At 36.1% G+C, this 23001-nt stretch overlaps 1 protein-coding gene across 10 annotated transcripts in view; it reads left to right on the top strand.

Moving 5' to 3' along the window:
* PLCE1 (phospholipase C epsilon 1) overlaps positions 1-23001 on the top strand; it is a 167386-nt gene that overhangs the window by 50220 nt on the left and 94165 nt on the right. The window contains exon 1 of one of the 10 annotated variants that reach the window (XM_075423438.1): positions 5105-5170. The exons of the other annotated variants lie outside the window; for them this stretch is intronic. Coding sequence (XP_075279553.1) covers positions 5144-5170 — 27 coding nt within the window. The 5' untranslated portion in view covers positions 5105-5143. Of the gene's footprint in view, positions 1-5104; positions 5171-23001 lie in introns of those variants that run through there. 10 annotated transcript variants of the gene reach the window in all.

Here is a 23001-nt window from a genome sequence, read left to right as displayed (position 1 = left end):
AACAATACAGCCTGTGAATTTCAACAAACATTGAAATACCACTCCTTAAAGTCTTCACTAGCGGATTTTTAAATGTTGGATATCAGATTCCTTGTTGGAAAAACCTGATTGCCTATTTTACTTTCTACTAATCACTTAAGATTGTGGGCAAAGCTTTTTTGCTTGTTTGTGTCATTGTCATGGCTAAAGAAAACTGTTTCCCTACCAGTAGGTGGAATCAGATGAAAATTTTAACGATTAAACACAATCTGTAACTGTGTTTTCTGATCTGGCCAAAAGAAATAATCTGAGTAGCTCCAGTTTTGAAGTTTGCAAATAATAGCAGCTTTCTGAAAGCCACTTAGCTCAGAAGAATACAAATTAGGTTGATATAAAGTTAGCATTCATATTTAAGAATAGTATGGCTTTAATACTGCTTCCCTATATACTCCTGGATGGATTAAAAATGTTCTGCTGTTATGTGATGTTTACCACTGTCAGACTGTAAAAATTCCTCCTCAATGTCTTCTTATAGTCATGTTCTGGTATTTTTGCATTGTCTGAGTGAAAGAAAATCCTGTTCTTTGTTAATATCCGTAGCTGTTCTGTAGGCTGTTTCTTCTGGGCAATATTGTTTTTTTTTTTAATAGAAATTTAGAATTAGAATCTTCAAACTACAAATACTGACCTGTATGATGCAAAAAATAAGGTGCCAAAAACTTAGGAACATATGAGCTTTGTAGACAGTAATTTAGAACATCATTCTGATCATCTTTCTAATTTTTTAGAATTAGATTTTTTTTCAGACTTCTTACGAAGAAAGTTGTCACTGTAATTTATTTTCTTTATATGTCTCAGAGGCATTCCTAAAAAAAAAAGGGAATGGAGGTTTCCTATTTCCATTGCATGTATAAAGTTTTGGCAGTGTTGATTTTTTGTTAATTTTATATAGAATTATTAACATAAGAGGATTGTAATGTATTTGTGTCTCCTCCAACAAATCTGAGTTTGTGCACAAAACTCAGTCTAAGAGTGACCGATTCATACACCAATTTTTGGTTACCCAACTCATGGAAACATCTGTGTAATCCCTTGGGAAGGCCAGGCAGTATACAAAAGTTTGTCTAGCCTTGTAATTGTGGCAGTTGACGGATAGCTGTTCGGTGAAGGGGGAGATACTGGAAGTTAGAAGTTACAGATTTTCCTTCAGCTTCTTCCTCTGAATAGCTCTTATTTTGGAGATGTTGTTTACATACTTATTTTCCCAACTTCTGCTATGTTTGTAAACCTGTAGTAGTATTACATACTGATTTAGGGGTATAGCTTTTCTTCCTCCTGGGCATTTTGGAAAGTAAGAGAAAAATTTACGTACCCTGTACTAGTAAAAGTTTTCAATAAGCTTTAGAAATTAGGAAATATACAGGAAAGAAAATGTTAAAGTCTTTAGTGATGGATGCTTCTGGCAAGGCTTTAACACAGACTTTCCAATTGGTCTTTGTCAGGTATAAAAAGTGCAAGCTAGGCTTCGGTCTGTTTTTCTGAATTCCTTTAAAATGGGTCTCCTGAATTTTTGTCTTCCTTCCTTCTTACCAGTAATTTTATGAGCTGGAGAGTTCCCATTTATGTTCTTGGAGGAAATAATTTTTCATGGGAATGTTTTTCTCCTTTCACCGAGGAGAAGCTTTCTAGGGATGGTTTGGATCAGATCATACAGAATATTCGTGATGGAAAGCATGTTACTGGAGCTCAAAACATAGTTCACAGTTTCTCAATGGAAGGACTGGAGTACTTAACGTATTGCAAATGCATGTCTTGGTACAGATGCAGGTTCCAAAATGTCTAAGAAGCTAAAGCCCTTTGGGACAAACCTACACAGACAAATTTTGTGAAGAGTGTGTGGGAGAACTTGTGATACCAGAGTTCTGCATCTGGGTTTTTCTGCTTTGGGACAGGCTTGGCAAGCAGACCAAAGCAGGTTGGATGTTGTCTTCGTTTTCTCCCCACCCCCCTGGCTGTATACTGTAATACCATTCCTTGAAGGTATGTGCTCTCCAATTCCATTCATACAAAGTAGAAAACTAATGATTTGTAGGAAATACGGAGTTTGCTTCCATGCTATAGCAAAAATTTTCTGCTCTTTGCAGTGTCAGAGAAAGTCATTGTGAAATTAAAGCTATTGTAGAAATGACAGGCTCTTAATTAAGAGGTCACGTAGTTATTCTTCTGTTTTTTGTCTTTGGAAGGAGAACAAAGCTGAGTAATAGCGCGCCTTCACTTTTTTGTCAAGAAAATCCTGCAGCTGGGGAGAATGTCATCTTGCTAAAGTAGGTTGCACCATTTGTGCCTCATGTGCTGGTACAACAAACTCTTAAACTGTCATCCCTCAGGCATTTTGCAGCGGTTTGTTTACCTAAAATTCCTTGACATTATTGAGAAAACATGGCTTTTCTTCTTTAGACTGGAAGAACAACAAATAACAAAAAAACTGTTGATGTGGGTTAGAGGGAACAACATTGTTCATCTGTTGGATTCCACAGATGAGTGGAATCTCTTGTAAATCTTCTCATGCTATTAGGTCCATATGTTGTGGCACTGAAAAATACATGAAAAGTGCATTTGACTGGAAAAGCATTTGGTTTTCTCGCTAACCCTGCACTGAGATGAAGAGCACAAGGATGTCTTACTGGTGCCTGACTCCTGACTGGTTTAGGCATGTCAGCACTTACCTCATGTCCTGCATGCGATACTTGGAGATCCTGATGAGATCCTAGAAACAGCTCAGGCCTGAAAACTTCGATGAACATAGACTTGTCAGCCTCCTTCTCCCCATCTTTCTTATTTTTTGTGTAGGGGGGCACTTTAGGGTGCTGTGAATTCAGTTAGTTTGACAAGCTTGTTTGTGTAGAAGAGGATGTTTTCAGGACCATACCACTACCATTCTGTGATTCTGTGACATGATGATCTTAAATTCAACTGATAGAGAGCACTACCAAACTACACATGGAATTTAGATAGTGTTTTGTTCTTCTGCACAAACCCTAAGCCCCCAAAGAGGAAAGAGAATTCCATTGTTTATCTGCCAGAAGTGCACTTAAATTTTGTTTGAACAAATCTGTTAGATTTTTGTTTTGTTGGGACTGCCAAGAACAGATTGGCTGTCTTGAAGTATTTCTTTGCATAGTGGATCATGCTGCACATTAAAGAAGCTTAAAAGAGTAAAGCAGTTTCTGTACTAGATGGTATCAGGGTTCACACTATTTGGATAATGACGTGGTCATAGGCACTGAGAGTGAAGGTTTTATTATGGACTCCGGGAGTTAGGAGTTTTCAATTCAAATTATATCTTTTGTTTGGGTGCTTCGTTCTAAATTTTCAAAGAACACTTTTGCAGCGATGATAGAGTAGTAGCTGTGAAAGAATGTGAACCTTAGCAACGTATAACTTATAGGTAAAGCTATGGATTCTAGAGCTGCTTGACTAAATCCATGCCATGTTTTTAAGCCGTTATTTTTGACTTTAGTTGTGTTTCCTATCAATTACCTTTTTTCAAAACCGTTTTGCTAACAAATCATTAATATGTCCTTTAAAATGTCCATAGGCTTAAAAATGTCAGTACACCATGAGCTAAATGCCCTTAGATGTTTGCCAACAAATTTCAGATTTATCTTGGAATGAATTCTCTTGTAGTTAAGAAAAACGGTTAAAACTACTTATCTGAACTTTATTATATTTCCTGCTTGCTTAATTCAGAACCATTGTTGTTCCCTTACTTTACAGTGGAAATAGAAGCTGCCACTGGGACTGGAATGATTGTAGTAAAGATGGACATCTTTTCATCAGTATCTCCCATGTAAAAGTGGAGCTACCCATTATGAAGAAAGTGGTTTCAGTGAAAGGAAGGAGCAGGTTGTCTTTTAAGATGCCTATTTTCTAGACAGAGAACAGGTAGAACATCTGTAGTTGTTTCTCTCTGTTTCCAGTAAAACATTTGGCAGCCCAGCTAAGGAAGGATGGCTAGTTTTTGTAACTTGTAGTTGCAAGGCATGTGTAACGATAGCGAATTTCTTTGAGGAGCTAATGTGTGCTGCAGACCTCAGCGTGGTTAGAAGTGTATCCAACATGTTTTCTGTGGGAGAGGTATCTTTAAATATTTCTATGTTGTGTCTCTATCAAAAATTCTCGATTTTGGCAGATGCTCTTCAACAATCAGTAGCTAGAAACCAGAAAGCGGAGTGGATGTACCTACTACGTTGTCATTCTACCTAGAAACACACTCATTGGGCATGAAATAGGCAAAGAAGAGACTACAGCTGTCACTCTCACTGATTACCCACATGGACTCTCCTTCCAGCCTACTTTCTCTGTTGCCCTTTTGCTCAAATGTCATTGATCGATCCCTGTTTCCAAAAAATGTAATGAAATTGGTGCATGTGGAAGAGGCGTTTACCCTGTCTTTTCATGCTTGAGAATTCCATGTAAAGACTTCTGTTGGTATTGATACCATGAAAAAGGATTGTCTTCTAGACACAAATCCTTACAGGAAAAAAGAGCAAGATTTTAGAATATTCATTAGTCATGCCTTGTCAAGCTAAAGTACATTTTCCCTGACAATAACAGGTAAGAAATTTCTTCTGGCTTCCAGCACTTGAGGAAGTAAACCACAAATTGGTATTAGGGTATTTTGGGAACCAAAGCAGGTGTTACAATGTCAAGACTGTACCAGAAAATCAGTGATTAGACAAATCATTTTTTCTAAAGAAAAGTTCTCCACAGGTAGTTGTTCTATGAAATTTCATTATTTTTAGTAAAACTGAAGATTCTGTAAAAAAATAGATACAACGTATTCCAGAAGGTCTTATTCAACAAAAACATGCATGTGAAATTGTCTTTGCTTCAGTTCTGGAACAGTGAGAAAACTGTATAGTAATGCCAGAGCCTACAGTACATAAAATGGCTGTAATTACCAATCTTTGGAGCATTTAATGACAAGGTTTTGTGAATTTTTGTAAAATTTTTTTCTAGAACTCTGCTATTTTTACATTACTTAATAGATGACATGTTATATTTAGTTACTTTAATTAATACAATAATATTAAAACATTTGTTACAATATTTTTCAGAAACCATTGTACCTGTTTTCTGCGAATAGAAGAACTCATGAACAATGGGCTCTGCCATGTGCCCTTTTTCTGTATGTGTTGCTGTCTGTTAATTATTGTAAGAGGACACTGAAGGAAGCTGTTGGCTTTTACTGATAGTTGGATGTTTTGCGTGTTGTTTACTTTCCTGACACTTTAGCATGCAACTGTAGCATATCTTTTCATAGTTTTTCTTCTGTGTTAGTTTTTCCATAACTATAAGGGAAGGCATTTTAAAGACAGTAAGAGGTGAGTCATGTTATTTAAAGTATGTTTTCAGAATATATGCAACTGTCACATTTACTGCAGTTTCTGCTACTCAGTGGCTTTCTATCTTTTAGCTTTATCATCATTACCTTTTTCACACACTACATTTTTTTTCTTTTCCTTCTGTGACTTGTTATTCTCACCCATCATTGCTTTTCAATCAGTGTTTGTCCACAGATGAACTTACTCAAGAGCAGTATTTGAGGGTAAACTAAATAGTAACAAGGGCCACTTCTGAGATAAGGTTACCCAGGTTACCAGATACGGGTTTATTCAAGTTTATTTGAAGTGTGACCCACTTTAAGTAGCCTTCCTGAGGAGTGTAAGGCCATGAAGCCACAAAATACCCAGCGTGCTGTAGTACTTCCGTGTTGGCTTCTTCATCTGTACTTTAGTGTAAAAGAAAATGGATTTGTAAGGCTGCTTATTGCAGTTCCTGCACTAGGGAAAAGTCTCTTTCATCCACTTTGCGTTCCTCTGCGACCCTCTTCAAGTAGCATACAGTCACTCTTGGACTTTTTAGGTTTGCCAAATGTACTTGTGGAACAGGCGTTTCCTTTCTAAGTTGTGCTGTGGTAGGTCGGTGGGAAAGGAGATCTGCAGTGTGCAGCAGCCTCAGCGGCATGCTTGGGAACCGTTTCAAGAGGACAGTAATTAGAAATAATCTGCTTGTGCTTATATAATTTGGCTCAAAGTTTTTTTCCTATTAATCGGTATATTTTCTGCAATAATACTATATTAGTATCTTAGAGATGAGAAATCTAATGTGAGAAGAATTATTTTACTTTTACTTACAATGAGATTATGTCATGCCAGTGATATTATTTTTTGTAGTTATAAATACACTTTAGAAATCAATTAACTGCTAACATTGCAAAATATTTTTTCTATAAATTCATACAATACCAGAAGTCTAAGGCAGCACTTTCAGATGAATTTAGCATTGCATCATTTCATTTGCAATAATGTAAACAAACTCTAGTATGTCAGCAAAATTAAATATTAAATATTTCAGCTTTTGTTATCTGTGTGTCTGTGGTTAAACTAAAATGCTTATGGAGTTTTTACAATGAACAAATTTCCACAGACTGTTTGAAAAGTAGACTTGTGGGAGCTGCAGAGGTGAGGCAGCACCATGTGAAATGCAGCGATGGGATTAAGATTTGGCAATGTACTTCTTTTCTCTCCGGGCTCTTAGGCGGTCTCTGTAGACGAGAACAGACTGTCATCTTGCATTGCTGAAAGCTAACTTGCAGTTTCTGCTGTGTCTGCTTGTTTCAATTTCTATACAATTTTGTCATTCTTCCTACCAGTTGATAGGATATGGATATGGTGAAACACAAGGGGAAAAGGTATGGTTCATGTAATATAAAATATAAAAAAGTTTTTCTTAGTGCAGGAATAACAGGAAGGCTTTTCTTCTTCAGAAAGAGGAATGTAGTGCTGCAGACAAATCTATTCCTGGTATATTAAGCAGAATATTTCTTACCAGAACATGCTGCTTTTTCAGTCAGTACTTAACCTGAAGATGTAAACAATTAGTAATTTCTAAAAGTCTGTGTTGTTTCCTTTTTACGTAAATTAGGCATACTGCCTGTCAAGGTATACTAGCCTATTGTGTTTAATTGATTGTAAAGCCACTTACAGAATATTAGTACTTAAAGTTATAAAACTTGGATGAACTTCTGTCTACTTGTTTGCTTAATATTGGGTTCTAACTCTATAAATAAAGTAATATAATTGCAGGTGCTTTTTTTCTCTTACTTGGTTCTTTTGGTAAAATACTTAGACACAGTTAATGAAGTCAGTATTAATCCCCACCAATGGAATACTTCACTGTTACTGTAAATTGATGAAGAAATATTGCATTTACAGCAAGGACTTCTAGAAAGTGTTTGCTATTTTTTAGTAAAGTGTATGGAAGTCAGAAAGTGAATATATAAGATTTGTTTTTTTAAATATTTGGTAAGAATATAAATGAAAGCATATTCTGTACCTATCACTTCACCCATTGTAATCAATAGAAAAATGTTCAGTAGAAATACAATCAGGATGGCATTTGATTACTATGTATGTTTTTATAAATACTAGAAATACTGTTTTGTCTTACTCTCCCATGGTATGCACATGAAACTAAAATTACAGGCAGCTCACTACACACAAGTGAGGACAGTGAGAGAATTGTTTCCTTTTCTCAAACATACGTTGTATTTTAAATAGTCAAAAAAACTTGAAAATTGTGTAATGTTCAAGTGGGATGGGCTAGTCTTCCGGTGAAGTACTATGTTTCAGGAATTTAAACTGTGAATGGTGCTTTTGACTTGGCCCAAGCAATTTATTGTGTAGGTTGGTTAATGAGGAATAGAAGTACCTACTTGTAAAAATAACATAATAATGTTCTTTTTTGTGCCCAAGGTCAATGATTAGTAAGTTGTGATGGTTATACTTAATGAACACAAACTCTGTATCTCTGTGACAACTTGTCTTATTTTCACTTATATAGCAGGAGGAGTTTTACCTTTCTGATGCTTGGGTTTAGTGTTGTAACTACTATGTTAAAAGCAAATTGGCTGGGAACATTATGACAAAGCTTTGAGGCCTTCAGTAAAGAGCCCGAATATCTACTTTTTTCTTTGTGCTCCTATGAAGTGATAAAAGAAAAGGTAACTGAAGGTTGATACATTATGAATAGTGTTAAAAGTTATGTATACTGTGATAATGTCTGGCAGCATTAGGCTGTGGGACTTATGTTCCAAGGAGCCGAATAAATGCATAAGAAGATAAAATTCCTGTTTTGAAGTGTGTACACAGTGATAAAAAAGGTGAGCTGTGGGATATACAGATACAACATATTATTAAATTACCACATTGATAAGTAGCATGTATGTGAATATGAGTTATTGCTGATGTATTAGTAAGTCCAGAGGAGTAATGCCCTGTGAAGAAAGTAAATACACAGGCAGCCAGTCAGGAGAGAAAAAAAGAATGACTAGACTAAAATGTTAAATTACAATCACTTGTTTGTCAAGTACGTATTGAGAATGCAGAGTTATCAAAACCATCTTAACTTAGTTTATGGAATATTATTTGTTGCCAGCTTTATTCCTTCTTACTTCTCTATTAATTCGGAGAGGGGCTGTGACTCTTAAGAAGTGTCATTTTTTGTATCAGTTATTTTAATAATGCTACACTAGTGCCCAAACTTTCCATCTTAAATTTTGATAAGCAACTAAACTTCCATCATTGCTTCATTTTCTGTTTTCATGTGGTCTTTGATAGATAAATCTTCACAGGCGGGTTTCATTGTAGAAGAATGTGTTAGTATGGTTTGTAGAGCAACTTTTGGAATCGAAAGACTCAATTTTAAAATAGATTTTAGAAGTACGTATCTCAGATGGAAATTACTTTTCTTCACCACAGCATTGCCCTTTGCTGTGATAGCATTATAACAGTTTTATATATTTTATATAGATTTTGGGTTTGATGAGACCTCTGTTATTAAAAGCATATGAAAACTTTACATTCCATGGGACTAGATTGTCCTTGATATGCTGTTGAGAAAATAAGGGTCTGGAAATATCTCTGCTTGTGTATTCTTTACTACAGTAAAGATCCATTGGATCTATATAACCTTTATAAAGTACTTTTTTCTGTTTTTTGTCCCTGATGCCGCCTCAAGTTCTTATTGTAGCACTATTTGAATAAAACAGGCTTCCTGCTTATTCTTGCAATGATGCTGTTGTGACAAAAATGCCCTCTAATGATCTTAACAGTGTACTTGTCAAGTTTAGAGTATTTGAGGCTTCAGTGAAATGTTATGCTACTACTAGAGTTTCATGGAAACACACAGTGCTTTCAGGGTTTTTCTGTCCTTCTATGATAATTATTTAAAATGAGAGAGCAAACAACCATTTTTGCTTGGGAGTTAACTGAAACATCCACTACAAATTTTCTTCCCTTGAGTACATGAATACTTTATTATGTACATGAAAACTTCGTGCAGTTAATTCAAACCAAATCTGTACTCAGCTCTCCCAAAGCTGTTGAAGGGCACTATTTCTCACAAAGAGGAAGCTTTTGAAAAAGTTTTAAAAAAATCATAAATTTGGCATGTGTTAATATACATGAGTCACGTTTTTTTTAAAATTGGTCTGATGGTATGAAAGAGAAGCTTATAATAGGAATCTAAGTTTTATCCTTCATTTTGAGAGGGTAAGCATATACATAGGTCACTTACACATGTAATTCAGTGTAATATAATTGAAATTTATAAAAATGATTGCACTGAGAAGAGTGGCTATGAATTTTGGTAAGGAAGCTGTTGTATATACAAAGTTTAGTTGAAGCTAATGCTAAAGCAAAATAAATCTCATGGATGACTAAATTGTAGTCCCTGGGTCTGTAACAATCCTGAGAGAATAAAGAAAATTACTTTTAAAATATTTTTGTTCTTCTGGTTTTAAGCCAGATGCCTTAAATTCTGAAAATCAAGCCTCAAGTGACATTCCCCTCCAGTGGGAAAAGAAAGGAGAACATACGCTCTGATCCTGCAGAATTGTATTTGCTTCATTAACAATTGAAAAGTGTAGTTTAAATACTGAACTAATGTTCTCTCATTTCCACTCCCGTGTTCAGTCGCGCTCTCTTTCTCACTCACTCTCATTCGATCTATCTTAAAACAAGCATATTTACTCTGAAAAAATATCTTTTAACTGTGATGAAGGAATTAGAACTTTTGAAAATTGCAGAACATTTGTGATGAAGAATTATAGCTTCTGAAAATTGTGGAATATTAGATTATCTACTTTGTGCATTTCAGGGAAATAGAACTGAACTGGAAATACAATTAATGAATCATTGTCCTGTGTTTAGATCTTGGAATTGGCTTCCAGAACTCCATTTGGAGACAGCAAAATAAGCTCATCAATTTTAACGTAATCATAGTGTTACCATCATTTCATCTTTTTAGCAGATTCGCATGAAACTCAAAAACTCTTCCAGTAACAATTACTTCAGTAAATACAGTTTTATTCTAGTATACAGTTGTCTTAATGTAAGTGGCTAATGGCTATTAATGTGTGTTGGGTATGCATCATAAAAATTGTGTCATAAAATAAATATACGATGTGAAAATTGAACCTACTGTATTCTGCAGGACAGTTACTTAGTTTAAGGCAGGATTTGAGCACACCAGCTGGAAACCAGGAAAAGAGGAAATTATTTCTTTAGGTCACCGTGTTGTGTATTACCTGCTCATGCTGTTGTCTTACCGTAAGCTTTCCTAAACTTGAGATACTTTCTATGGATATAACATGGTCTTCCTTAGCAGCTAATAACTAGGGAAGATGAACAGTGTTAAAGGTACTATGTTACTGATTCAAGATACCAACATCAGTAAAATTGCTTCATTGTACCGTGCTGGATTATTGTGATTACTTTGTTTTAGCCAAAAATTGTCTTCTAAATATTTAAAAGATAGCTTTTTTTTTTCTTATTAATTTTAAGGATTGTGATTAAATGTTCATTGTGAGCAGTGATGAATGAAGACTCGCTTTTTATCAGTACATAAAGATTAAAAGCGTCATTTAAAAATTAAGTACAGAGTATAAATGTTCAGTTGTTACTTTGGGCAAGAAATGGTGTCTTTTCTATTTCTAGGTAATTAAAAAAAACCTTAAAGTGGAAAATGCCTCTTTATAGAACAAAGTTATTTTGTTTTATGAAACCATGTTCTGTAGCCTGACCTAAAAGTCGATTAAACAATTCAGTCATGAAAACTCTGAGAATTTCCTGGCCCCTAAGTACTATCCAAAATAATCTTATAATTATTCATGTGACCCTCTGAACCCAACAGCTGAAGTACAAGCAAACAAATAGGCTTGGATTCAGTGTCTACAAAGTTAGAAAATGAGAACTAGATTTCCTGTGCAAAGTAAAATGCTCCACGCAGCTATATGCCGTGCGTAGGATGCGTAAATTCTGCAGCTGTAAGAATATGCCTACTGATCTTCTACAACAATATCAATTACAATTGATTATAAATGAAACTTTACATTTATGCAATACTTATGTTTCCAACTGTAGATCTAAACGCTGGACTGTTTCTAATAGATTTGGAAAGATCTGCCTTTCAATATAAATCCACAATGTATAGTTCTATAAAATCCTAATATGAGTCTTTATTTGATATAAATAATAATAGTGATCATATAAATACGAAGACAGGTTTATTACAGGTACTTTGTCTTTGAGCTTTGACATATTTAGCCTGAGCTTGAGACCTTTATAAGCAATTAGCGGTTCGCAGAGATGCAACATCGCGCTGTGTAAAAACTGAGTTAGCTAGTGCAGTGAGCTTTAACCCCTACCATTGATTGTCTTTTGACTTTTAATATCAGAGACATGGGAATGGAATAGACTGTATGCTTTCTGAACCAGTTATGTAAGTATATTTCTTAAACTAATATTTTAAAAAAACAAGTAGAGTCAGAGTTTTGCAGAAGTAGTTATAGCTAACTTTGGCAAATATATATAAGACTGTAGAAACTGGACAACAAACCAAACATTTAAGGGCTGGTGAGACATGGTCTTCAACAACTGTAATTTTTAGGTTTTGTGTTTGATTCTTTGTTTTTAAGATTGTCTTGTTGACAGGAGCTCTCTTAATTTTTTTTTTTCCTGTACTGTGGGTTATCCCTCAAACTTACTGTCAATTTGTAGTTCAGAAATATGCAACTAAGCTCATATTTAAAAGTTGTTTAAATAATCAATTCTCATATGTGGGGATGCAGTTATTTTTACATGTGTGAGTTCTGTGGAAGCCTTTCCTCAAATAGAAAGATACGATTGTTAGTAAGGTACAAAACCATACAGATTTCTGCCTGTATCTTGTGTGGGTTGTTTGTTTGTTTGTTTGTTTCTTAGAGAAAATCCAGACTCGCTATCACTGCACATGTAGAATAATAGTTGGAAAAAATAGACACGTGGGAAGAGGGTTGTTGGGTTCCTCTACGCTGAATGGTCAGTGTTCACCTGCCTTGAATGTGCCCGTCACACTGTCAGTGTTTTGAAAATGAAAAAGATGAACGCGATGCCTGTTTGAAACATTTAATGACCTAATTAAACTAATTAATTTACATCTACCTTTGAAGAAAGTTAGCCTTTAAGGATGTGTTAAACAGAGGTTTTGGTGGCTTCTGTTAGTATTGCTTACTATTTCTTACTTGCATTTGGAAAGCATCCCATTACAGTTTGATGTTCCAAAGATGTACAACGAAAGGCGGAAATTTACAATGAAAATATGCATCTCTCTTGAGTTGAAATTATTCAGTCATGGCACGTTTAATATTCTAACATCTAAGTGATTTGACTGTGAATTATTTCAGTCTGCTTTCTGACGTGGAGTTTTAATCCTAATTACTGTCCATTTTAGATAATGCACTTAGCTACAGTAAAACTTCTGTTCTCTATTGAAAAGTCAACCAGCTAGTCTTGTTTTAAATACTCTTTATAGCACACCTGAGAAGTTTTATATGGTTGGATTATCTTTGGTTTTCATCAGTAAGAGATGTCAAAAGTCATTATTAATACATATTACAAAAATAATACGATTTTAGAATGAAAGTATGTGTGATGTCTATACTTTTATGTTAAAAACTCAGTAGACAATTTTGAAAGCTGATAACTCAAGAATTTCCAGTCCGTGTGATCAGATGTATAAAGACGTGACGCACTTCAGACTAGTAAAACTATCATCTTCTCAGTAAATATATAAAGGTGTGCATTAGCTTAGTAGTTACATTTAGAATATGTAGTTCCTTTTAGAATACAGTTGAAATAACACAGGTGTTTGAATAGAGTATATTTAATTTATTTAGTTACTAAGACAGCGTATTTTTTGTAAGTGAATTTGTTGATAAAATTTTTGAGGAAGGAAATAAAATAAGAGAATACTGGCATCACAAAGAATGGACAAGAGTAGAACAGTTAACAGAAATTTAGCTCAGGCTACTAGGTTGAGAAGTACTAGAAAAATATAAAAATTATGATTTAAACTGAAGAAATTAGCAAGAGAATTTAGTAATCGAATGATGAAGAACTATTAAGAAAAATATTTTTTCACATATACTTTTGTGCCAACAGAAATTATTAATAGCTGACCCTGACTGACCAGAAAGTGATATTTTCAGCCTTTTCTGGGTAAGATCACAGAAGTGTCACTGGCAAGGGCGTTGCTTCACATTGCTGAAAAGTGATGTGAAGAGCTTCTGTGTTGTGTTTGGTGTCATCCTTTCATTTTCTCCTTAATCAAATTCAAATTTCAAGTACTTACAAACAATCTTTCAAATGACAGTTAAGTGATGTCTTTTGTCAGTCTCTGTTTTATACCTTAAGATGATTCTTCTTAGTAGTTATTTGGCTCTAAAGTGTGTTACTGGCCATGAGAAGTAACAAGCACTGTTTTGCCATTCCTTCTCCATGGGACCAACGATTGTTTAAGAGCAGGACTTTCTGGGGGTGGAGATGCTGTGGTAGATCGGTGCCCCATTTATACCACACTGCTTTTTCTGTCTTCCAAATCCGTGAAGTCCATCTTCCCTTCCGTAATGGCTTTTAAAATAATGACTACTGTTACCTTACAGAAATGGAAAATTAGTAAGTAATAGCAACCAAGTTTTATCAAAAGTGAAAATGATGACTTGTTGGAAGTTTGGGCCTGCAGTAACAATTTGTGGTCATAAGTAAATCCAACTGTCAAAAGTATTTGTTTTTTTAAACCTGTATCATAATATTATTGTGATCACAAATGAAAAGATTTCCCTACTAAAGACATTGGTCATATACCAGAACTGAATGGGGATGGCTGATGCAATTTCTGAAAAATGTTGAGTTATGTTTAAGGATTGTCTCTGCAAGACAGTTTGATCCTCATTAAATTCAATTTCTGCTCCTTGAAATGATCTCATCTTTAACAGGATGCAATTCATAAGAAATATTGGCTGGTGAGGTAATGCATATTCTGTAATTGCAACTGAAGCTGTAGAAAGTTCACAGAACATCACTTAATGAATATTAATATTTGGGCACATCTGTGCTTGTTCACTCTTTTGGTGACCTTCCAGCTGCCATCAATAATGCTTCCCGTGTTACCAGGGTGAACTCATCTGTTTTGCTGTGTCCTCTGTTGCTCTGTGCCACGTTGCCCAGTTACAACTTACTGTGTAAAATTTGATACACAGCAAAAATAGCTGTTGAATAAGCGAGCATTATTGCTCTGTAGCATGGTACTCTGTCTTGTGCTCTGTCCTGGCACTGTAAAGATCCACATCTTCCTAACTGAAGAGAGAGTGAGAATTTGAAAAGCCTTTGAGAAAAGACATTGCAACAAGGATATCATCAAGGCAATTGCTGGAAGGGTGACCGAAGAGGACAGGTCACTGCAGTGTTTTATCTAAATTGTTACAACCTGAAGCTCATTTACAGAAAAGCAAAGGAAAACATCCGGGCCTCCCAGGGTGACTGTAATGCTAGATGTTACTGGAAAAGCCAAGAGTGAATTAGAGTTTGTCATGAGTATGCTGGAACAAGCATTGACTCTTATGATGAAAAGGTGCCTGAAGACCATTATTCCTTTCCCGTGATGTGTTCTTTCCTTCAGGTATTTAAGAGGACTGGACAGACTGCTGCATGCACCTCTTATGCCAGTCATACACAGCCTGCCCCAGGGAGGGCAACTTCCTGTTGACTCAGTAGATTTATTCCTATTGTAAGGAGAAACTGATAGTATGTGCTAGACTGTATCTTGACATCGTGTCCCCCCCAGTTCTGGGCAGTGAGGGCATAACGTACAGTGTTTGCTTTTACTTGCTGCCTGCAATTGCAAGTAGAGATTTTTTTTTAAAATCACAGTCTTGTTAAATACACTGGAAAAATGCACATGATGCAGAAACCCCCTCACCTTACTTCATTTTACTGCATCTCCTTTCTTTCGTCTTTTACCTACTCCTTCTGTGGACTGCATTCAAAGCATCCTTGATGCAGTGACACTGAAGTTCTTTCTACCTCAGCTGTCTACTCAGAAGTCTTCCCCTTTGTCTTTCCTGATGCTTCCGTGCTGGTCTGCTGCTGCAGTAAACAAACCTTTCAGTTTCTTCCGTTCTCAGAGTAGTTCCTGGTTTTCTTCTTTGTAGTGTCGCAGACAAAAGATCAATACCACCTGTGAACCACACCACCTGGAACGTGCCCAAACAACCCTAGAGTAGATAGTGCATTCGTCAAGTACTGGGCAAAATTGTAGCAGTGCGTATGTATTTTGAGCAAGGTTTTCTCCCCACCCCCGTCCCCCCCAAGACGATAGTATTTCTAGTATATTATGAGGTACATCTAAGACTGAACCATGGCACTGTACTCTCTTATTCTCTAGGCATTTTTTTCAAATCTGAAGCAGTATTTCAGCAGTTTAAGAATATTTTAAGAAATTTTTCCATTACAAAAATTAGCATCTCGGCAGTCAAGATACTCTATTTAAGCACCATGTGAAAATACATAGAGAGAGCAAGATATGAGCAAATTAAGATGCAGAGAACACTGTTAACCCCTGATGTTCTGAACAGTCTTTGCACAGTTGCATCTGTTCCACTGCAAATGTCTGTTCATAGCTCCAGCTTGCTTGCTGATGAGTTGCTATTGCAGCTCTGGGATTACCTGCATACAGAACTCCTGAGGCTGTTCTTTGTCATCCCAACATGCTGTGGGACATGGTGACCATGTCACACTGTGCCAAAACAGTCCTTTACTGCTGTTTCTTGAACACAAATGCAAACCTGCAGCAAATGGCTGTGTTTCAGCAAAAGTTCCTTCAAGTGGTAACTGTTCTTCTTCGGCTGTTGGTAAAGCTGCAGGCAGGCTAGATGGCAAGTGTCGTTGCTGAAACTGCTGTTGGTTCTGCTTTGCAGGGCAGTCAGTGTCTTGCAGAGCCAGCTGAAGGGTGGCATTCAAATACATCTCCAAAAATTATTGAGCATGAATGAGGGCATTGTGATGTGTAACCCTTTATCTTCTTTTATTTTATTTTAATCTGAGACGATTGTAAATACTCTCAGAATGTTGCCTGCTAGCCAAAAAAGATGGATCATGAAATGCTGGGAGAGGATTGATGGGAATTTTTGAGTTTGACCCCAACTTGCAAAACTGCAGTTGCTTCCAGATCGCTGTTTCCATATTTGCCACAAGTGCACCTAGGGAGAAACTCTGCAGTAGAGTGTCATGACAAACAAGAAATCAGAGAAGCTTGGGATAGATAGTGAATCTGATGCAAGTTTGAGTGGCAGTACTATTTACTGAAGCTTGTGGCTGACTCTCATCATCCACTTCATCTTGAATAGTAAGTTAGGAATAGAATTTAATGGGCCGCAGATTTTATCTTCTGCCCTACATGTCTTATAAAATAGCAGAACTTAGTAAGACACATAGCCGAAAATTGATAAGCTGTTCTGGTGTGTCTTATTTGGTCACAGGCCACCAAGTGCCACCAAGGAGATAATGTTCTAACAGTCTAAATGTCTAGCTTTTGCACCCTGGACACTGAAAATTACTTACAAAAAACTTCACATTAGTTCAGTTTCTCAAAAGGATTTCTGAAGGCCTCACCTATTTGATTGCTAACGTGAACAAGCTAAGAAATAGCCCTGACAGAGGAGACCTTTCTGCTGTTCACAGCACTGTCTGTCAAACACAGTAACATCCTTTGGCTTTGAACAACCTGCATAGCTGTTTGAGATGTGGGGCTCTGGCATGTCTTCTTGAGAATCTGAAGTATATGATAGAAAGGCAGACACGTATATATACTATTCTAGAAAGAACAGAAAATGCATTCAGTGTTTAATGTATTTCAGTTCTTATCACTGATACATAATCAGAAATTGTAACAACAGATTCAGGTGGATGCCCTGTCCCTGGAAGTGTTCAAGGCCAGGCTGGACGGGGCTTTGAGCAACCTGATCTAGTGAAAGGTGTCCTGCCCATAGCAGGAGGGTTGGAACTGGGCGATCTATAAGGTCCCTTCCAACCCAAACCATTCTGTGATTCTGTGTTTTAGAAAGTTCATTAATTCTTTCTTCCTGAAAATCAGAAAAGTATACATACTGAACTTGTGGCACTCCATTCATTTTCTTCTATGAAAGTCATGTAGGGATGGTCATTCTTTGATCTTTTTGAGTGCAGAACATTTGAACCAATACTTGGTTACCTTCAGTCTCTCCTGCTGCTACCGTCTTTATTTTTTTAAATGTAATTTTGTAGCTGTATCCCTTGGAATGCATACTTAATGCATAGCAACATGAAGCTTCTGTCCTGAAACAGACAGATGATGTAAAATTGTTAAAAAAAAAAGGTAAATTTATCAGTCTTTTTTTTAAGAAAAAAAGTGTATACATTTGCAATTTTGCCATAGGAAGTTTGAGTTGTAATGAAGTTGCATACAGACATTTGTTAACTTGCTGTTCAATATTAAATATTTTTTCTTTTAGGCATATCTTTCATCTACATTTTTTTGAAATTTAAGTAAAATATTTTTCAAAATTTTAATTGGTGACTTTAGCTGTAGCCATTAAAAATACGATAGACCCATTTTTGCTGTAGCTTTTAAAGTTTTATTAAAAGAGCTTTTTTCCCTTGACATTGTAAACATCCCTTCCTTACAGAATCTGATTTCTTCCTGTCTTCCTAACCAAATTTTGTAGTGAAGTTCTCTGCAGAGATGCCTGAGCTTTATGAGACCACAGAGAGGAAGCTGGTGAGGGAAGCACTGTAACTAGATTCTGTGGTGCTGTAAGCAATAAGCATGCACAAGCAAGTAAGCCTTTCAGAAATGGGATCTCTGGCAAACACAGTGCTGAGAAATGGGTAATTTGTCTGGACCTAGCTTAGGCTGGAAATCTTGCAGTGCTTTTCCAGGGCTGGCCTTCAGACCATTATCCAAATATCTTTGTACCTCTAACATTTACTCAGACTAGATAATTGTAAATGGAAAGTGGAGAATTGACTGTACAAAATGGTGTGATTAATTTCTATTTTTGCACAGCAGGAATTATTTTTTGAAAATATGAGCTAGGTTAACAACAAGGTCAGTAATTATTTGGTATTGGCTTAGAAATCTGTATGAGTTCACATGACCTGACTTTAAATCCCAGATCAGTGGAAGACCTTTTTCCATAGATTGGTTTGATTTTCAGCATTTCTGCAGATCCCAATTGACAGTTGTTTGTTTCAGCAGTTTTGAAAATCAAGGGGTTAGCAACATAGCATTGTTTGGAGAGTAATGAAGTGACTAGTTCTCTCACAGTGAACTAGATCAAGGGATAAATGTTAAAAATAATTCTGTCCAAAATGGCTTTTGTGTTTGTAGCTAAAAGAAATGTTCCTTGGCCTATGGCCTCACTCTTGTTTAAACAGAATAATGTTGAGCGGTATTTTGAGATTAATTAGATGAACAGTTTTTCAGGTAAGAAGGTTTGGATAAGTAATTTATTAATAGAAATTTCATTAGGAAATTTGTTTATTTCCACTTATAATACCGTTTTTTTAAAAGGTGAGAATGGTAAGGAGTAATAGAATATTCTTTCATTTTTGTTTAAACTGCCCCCCCGACCCTACAACATCCTTAGAAGAAACTGGCCAGTGACAAGTGCTGGCTCTGGGTAGGCAACATCTTTACAAAAAAGCATTTCTTAATCTATTCCACATTTGTACTTCAGCAATGATCTTGAAACGTCGTGGACTGATCAATGTGGGAATGGTCATAATCTGAATGAGATAAGTCTGAGAATACCCAAGATCCTCCAGAAAATGGAGTGACTATCAGCATCACCTCTTTTTTAAATTTGATTAAAGAAGTTCTCCAAAGTGTGATGCTGAGTGCGTTTTTGGGGAGACATAGAAGTGAGGTATTGACTAACCGTGCATTAATGCCTGTTGCTTTTGTTTTGAGCAAATTCTTATTCTGGTAAGCATGTTTCCTATTTCAGCACCCTTCTCCCCTCCCCAGTTCACTCTACGTATGCGTTTCTTTCTGCCCAGTGTGCTTTTTTCATAGCAGACTGCTGTCATATTCCATACTATACATATTTGAATTACATTGTTGTGAAATAAATACATATAAAAGCGATTGGAACGGTCCTTGGTCATGAAACCAGCACCCACCCCCCCCCCCCCCCCCCCTACATTTCAGTGTTTCATCTTGATCAATCAGGATATATCAGTGGAAGTTTTTAGAAAGAGTTTGGACAGATGCCTGTCAGAAACAATGCAGTGAATTATTAAAGCCCCATTAGGGCCTATTTTCTGTTACTTTTGTAGTGTGGTAGCAATAAGCATAACTTTTCGTGGCTGCTCTTTACAATGAACTTTTTGGGTACACATATACTTCATTATTCTTTAAGGTCCCTTTCAACCCTTACAATTCTATGATTATTATAATGAAGTTAGAGAAATTAAGCCTGATTTTTAATAACGGGAATCTCTGGTCTGTTCTTAATTCCAATTTCTGGATTTCATATGCGCTGAGCAGCTGCTAAGTGTTTGGCAAAATGATGTCCTCAGATTCTAAGCTAAATACTTGAAGCAGAAAAAATATGAAAAGAGAAATAAATAAAAGATGACAGTAAACAAGAAGAAATACATGTAAGTATAAGTAGGAAATCAGAACAATTATTTTTATGAGCTGCTGTATCCAGTACTGCCAGTACAGCAGCACCCATGAACTCTAGTTTTGTTTTGGGGGAATATCTGTAATAAACTGCAGGGCTAAGAATGGCTATGGTGTTTAGGTTTCAGCCACTTTTACATAGCGAGCCTTCAGTAATGTGTGGGGAGAGAAGGTCATAATGCAATCTGCAATTGTAGTTATGATTAAACAGAAGAAAAGATTGTAAGAGAAAAAGGCGGAATAGTTTCAAGGCCAGCATGAGTTGCGTGTTCTTATAGTTATTTATGCAGAACATCTTAACAAAATATGTCTGTTGTCACTGTAAGAAAGTTTTATTGCCTGAAGGTTATCAGAAAGTTAACATGCAGATACCATTTTAAGTTACTAGAAGCTAAACTGAGGAGTTTTTTTTAAGTCAAGTTTTGATGATTTATTTCATACATTTTTAAGAGCTGAAAAATCTGTTTTGTTTCCATTTATTTTCCAAATATGGACTTGATTGTAAAACTACAAGGATGGAATTCTGCTTGAATTTAATCTTTAATGCTAATTTTAATTTTTGAGTTGGAGGACATGTTTTTCTTCTCTAGTATTCTGGAAAATTTTTGCAAGTAATTTTATTTTTTTTTAATTTACTGTTAAAATATTTTTTAAAAATAGAAGAAAGTAAAAATCTATCAAAGCCATAGTGTATTTTCATTGGAATACTTGTGTATTAGTAAATGGAGTTACCTGTTTCAGCTCATTTCTTGTTTTAAAAGTATTGTGGGGAAAAAAAGAGACAAGTATTAGAATGTATGCTTTTAACGTCTAAAGTAAGTCTTGAGGTACTATAATTGCATATAAATTTTACCATTACATGTGTGCTGATTACAGTGGTATAGATAAGAGGGTTTATCCTAAACTCTTTCTTGTAGGTCTCAGTGCTTTGCATGACTTAAAAAGAAATTTGAGGTACGTTTAATATTGCAGTGCTTTTAGGTCCAGATACTATCCTCAATTTCTTGTGAATTACTGCTCGATATATAGTATGTGAGATACTGCAGCATCAGACTGCAGATGGCTTTGGAATCTTTAATTTGATATGGAAGGCAAAAGTGAATCAGGAGTGATACACCCTTGTGAATCAGTTTTTGACAGGTAGCTGTCAGTTTAGTGCTGCATTTTACTCTTTTTGCTTCCCATTCATTTTTAATTACAAGTAGTCATTCTTTGCTAGGGATGTGGATCAATATAACTACATCTGCCGGGATGAACTGTGAGCCCTGGCTTGGAATCAAATTTTTGTCTCCCAGGCAAGATTAAGTTTCCCCAGTTGTCTGGTGAGATCTCACTGAAAGGTGATTTTCCCTGTTAAGTTACCTGAGGGGATATGTTCTTCTACTGTTTGTTTCAGTTCTTTTCAGTGCCTGATAAGTATACACATTGTAAGTCTGTATTTTTTCATAAGCTCACAGCAGAAGTAACACATGCAGAGCTTTAACACATCAAAACAAACAGTATTTGAAAATGTTACATGAATTGCAGAGTCTTTGGAGACAGCTAGTGCCCCGAAGTCTACTTTATACAAAAGAGATTAACACCATTTTTCTATGTATAATCTCTCCAGCAAAACACTGTCGCCTGCTTCTGTCAACAAATGGTTTCTTTGCTTTGGCAGCTGAAAGAAATTTTAGTTGTGTAGGCAACAGAACATGCCTTTATAGGTTGCAGAACCCAATTTTTTAAATATTTGGGAAAGTAACTGAAGTTTTGAGAAGTTAAATTATTTTCATTAACTAAGTATTTTTTTAAACAAGCTAAAAAGACTAATTATGTCTGCTATGTGTGACGCTCATAATCCATGCATAAACCAGGTCCACTGTTTTATAGGACACCTTTTGGAAAGGTGGGTCATATTCACATTCCACTGTTCCTTGCAGACACTTACCTGATTAAAAGGTCTGCACATATCCTATCCAGATAATGCATCCTCTGAGAGTGCATCTTCTTTCTGAATAAAGGTAGATGAGCAGTGTTCTTACTGAGAGTCTAAGAGTCCGTAAAACTGTTATAGACCAAAGAAAAGAAGATAAAGAGGCTCAAGTAAAGGCTTAATATTTCTAGAAGCCTTGCACCAAATAAATTTTGGAAAATTGGCGGGGGGGTGAGATGGATACCGTAGCATTTCACTGTGTAATGAATCACAGAAGCCGTATTTCTAATGGAATTGAGTTATAGAAGTTGTAGTCAACGTGATTTTTTTTAATTTTATGTTAATAAATATGTCAGTGCTCTTTTTCAAATCATTGAATTACATTACTAGTTAAGAAATTATTGTATTTTGAATAAAATTTTACGTTTTTCCCCAAGAAATTGTTAATACAAAAATTAAAGCTCAGAAATATCTACTTTAATAAATATTGCATTGTATTTGATTTTCTGGTTTATAGCAAAAAATAAATAAGAAGTAAAAAATTTGCCAAATTTTGAATTTAGCAGCTGAATCAAAGCTTCTGCTATTCTCTGTTTCTTTACCTGGATGAAAGAATTACAACATCATTCACAGCTTGTGTTGAGGGGACTGGAGCATCTCCACTACGAGGAGAGGTTGAGGGAACTGGGCTTGTTCAGCCTGAAGAAGAGAAGGCTGCGAGGGGACCTTATAAATGCCTACAAATATCTGAAGGGTGGGTGTCAGGAGGATGGGGCCAAGCTCTTTTCAGTGGTGCCCAGTGACAGGACAAGGGGCAATGGGCACAAACTGAGGCACAGGAAGTTCCGTCTGAACATGAGGAGGAACTTCTTCTCTCTGAGGATGACGGAGCACTGGAACAGGCTGCCCAGGGAGGTTGTAGAGTCTCCTTCTCTGGAGATATTCAAGACCCGCCTGGACAAGATCCTGTGCAGCCTGCTGTAGGTGACCCTGCTTCG

Source organism: Opisthocomus hoazin, chromosome 6 (genome assembly GCF_030867145.1).
Source record: "Opisthocomus hoazin isolate bOpiHoa1 chromosome 6, bOpiHoa1.hap1, whole genome shotgun sequence".
Classification (NCBI taxonomy): Eukaryota; Metazoa; Chordata; class Aves; order Opisthocomiformes; family Opisthocomidae; genus Opisthocomus; species Opisthocomus hoazin.
Note: the sequence above shows the minus strand (reverse complement) of the source record. Positions and strands in the feature narration are given on the sequence as shown.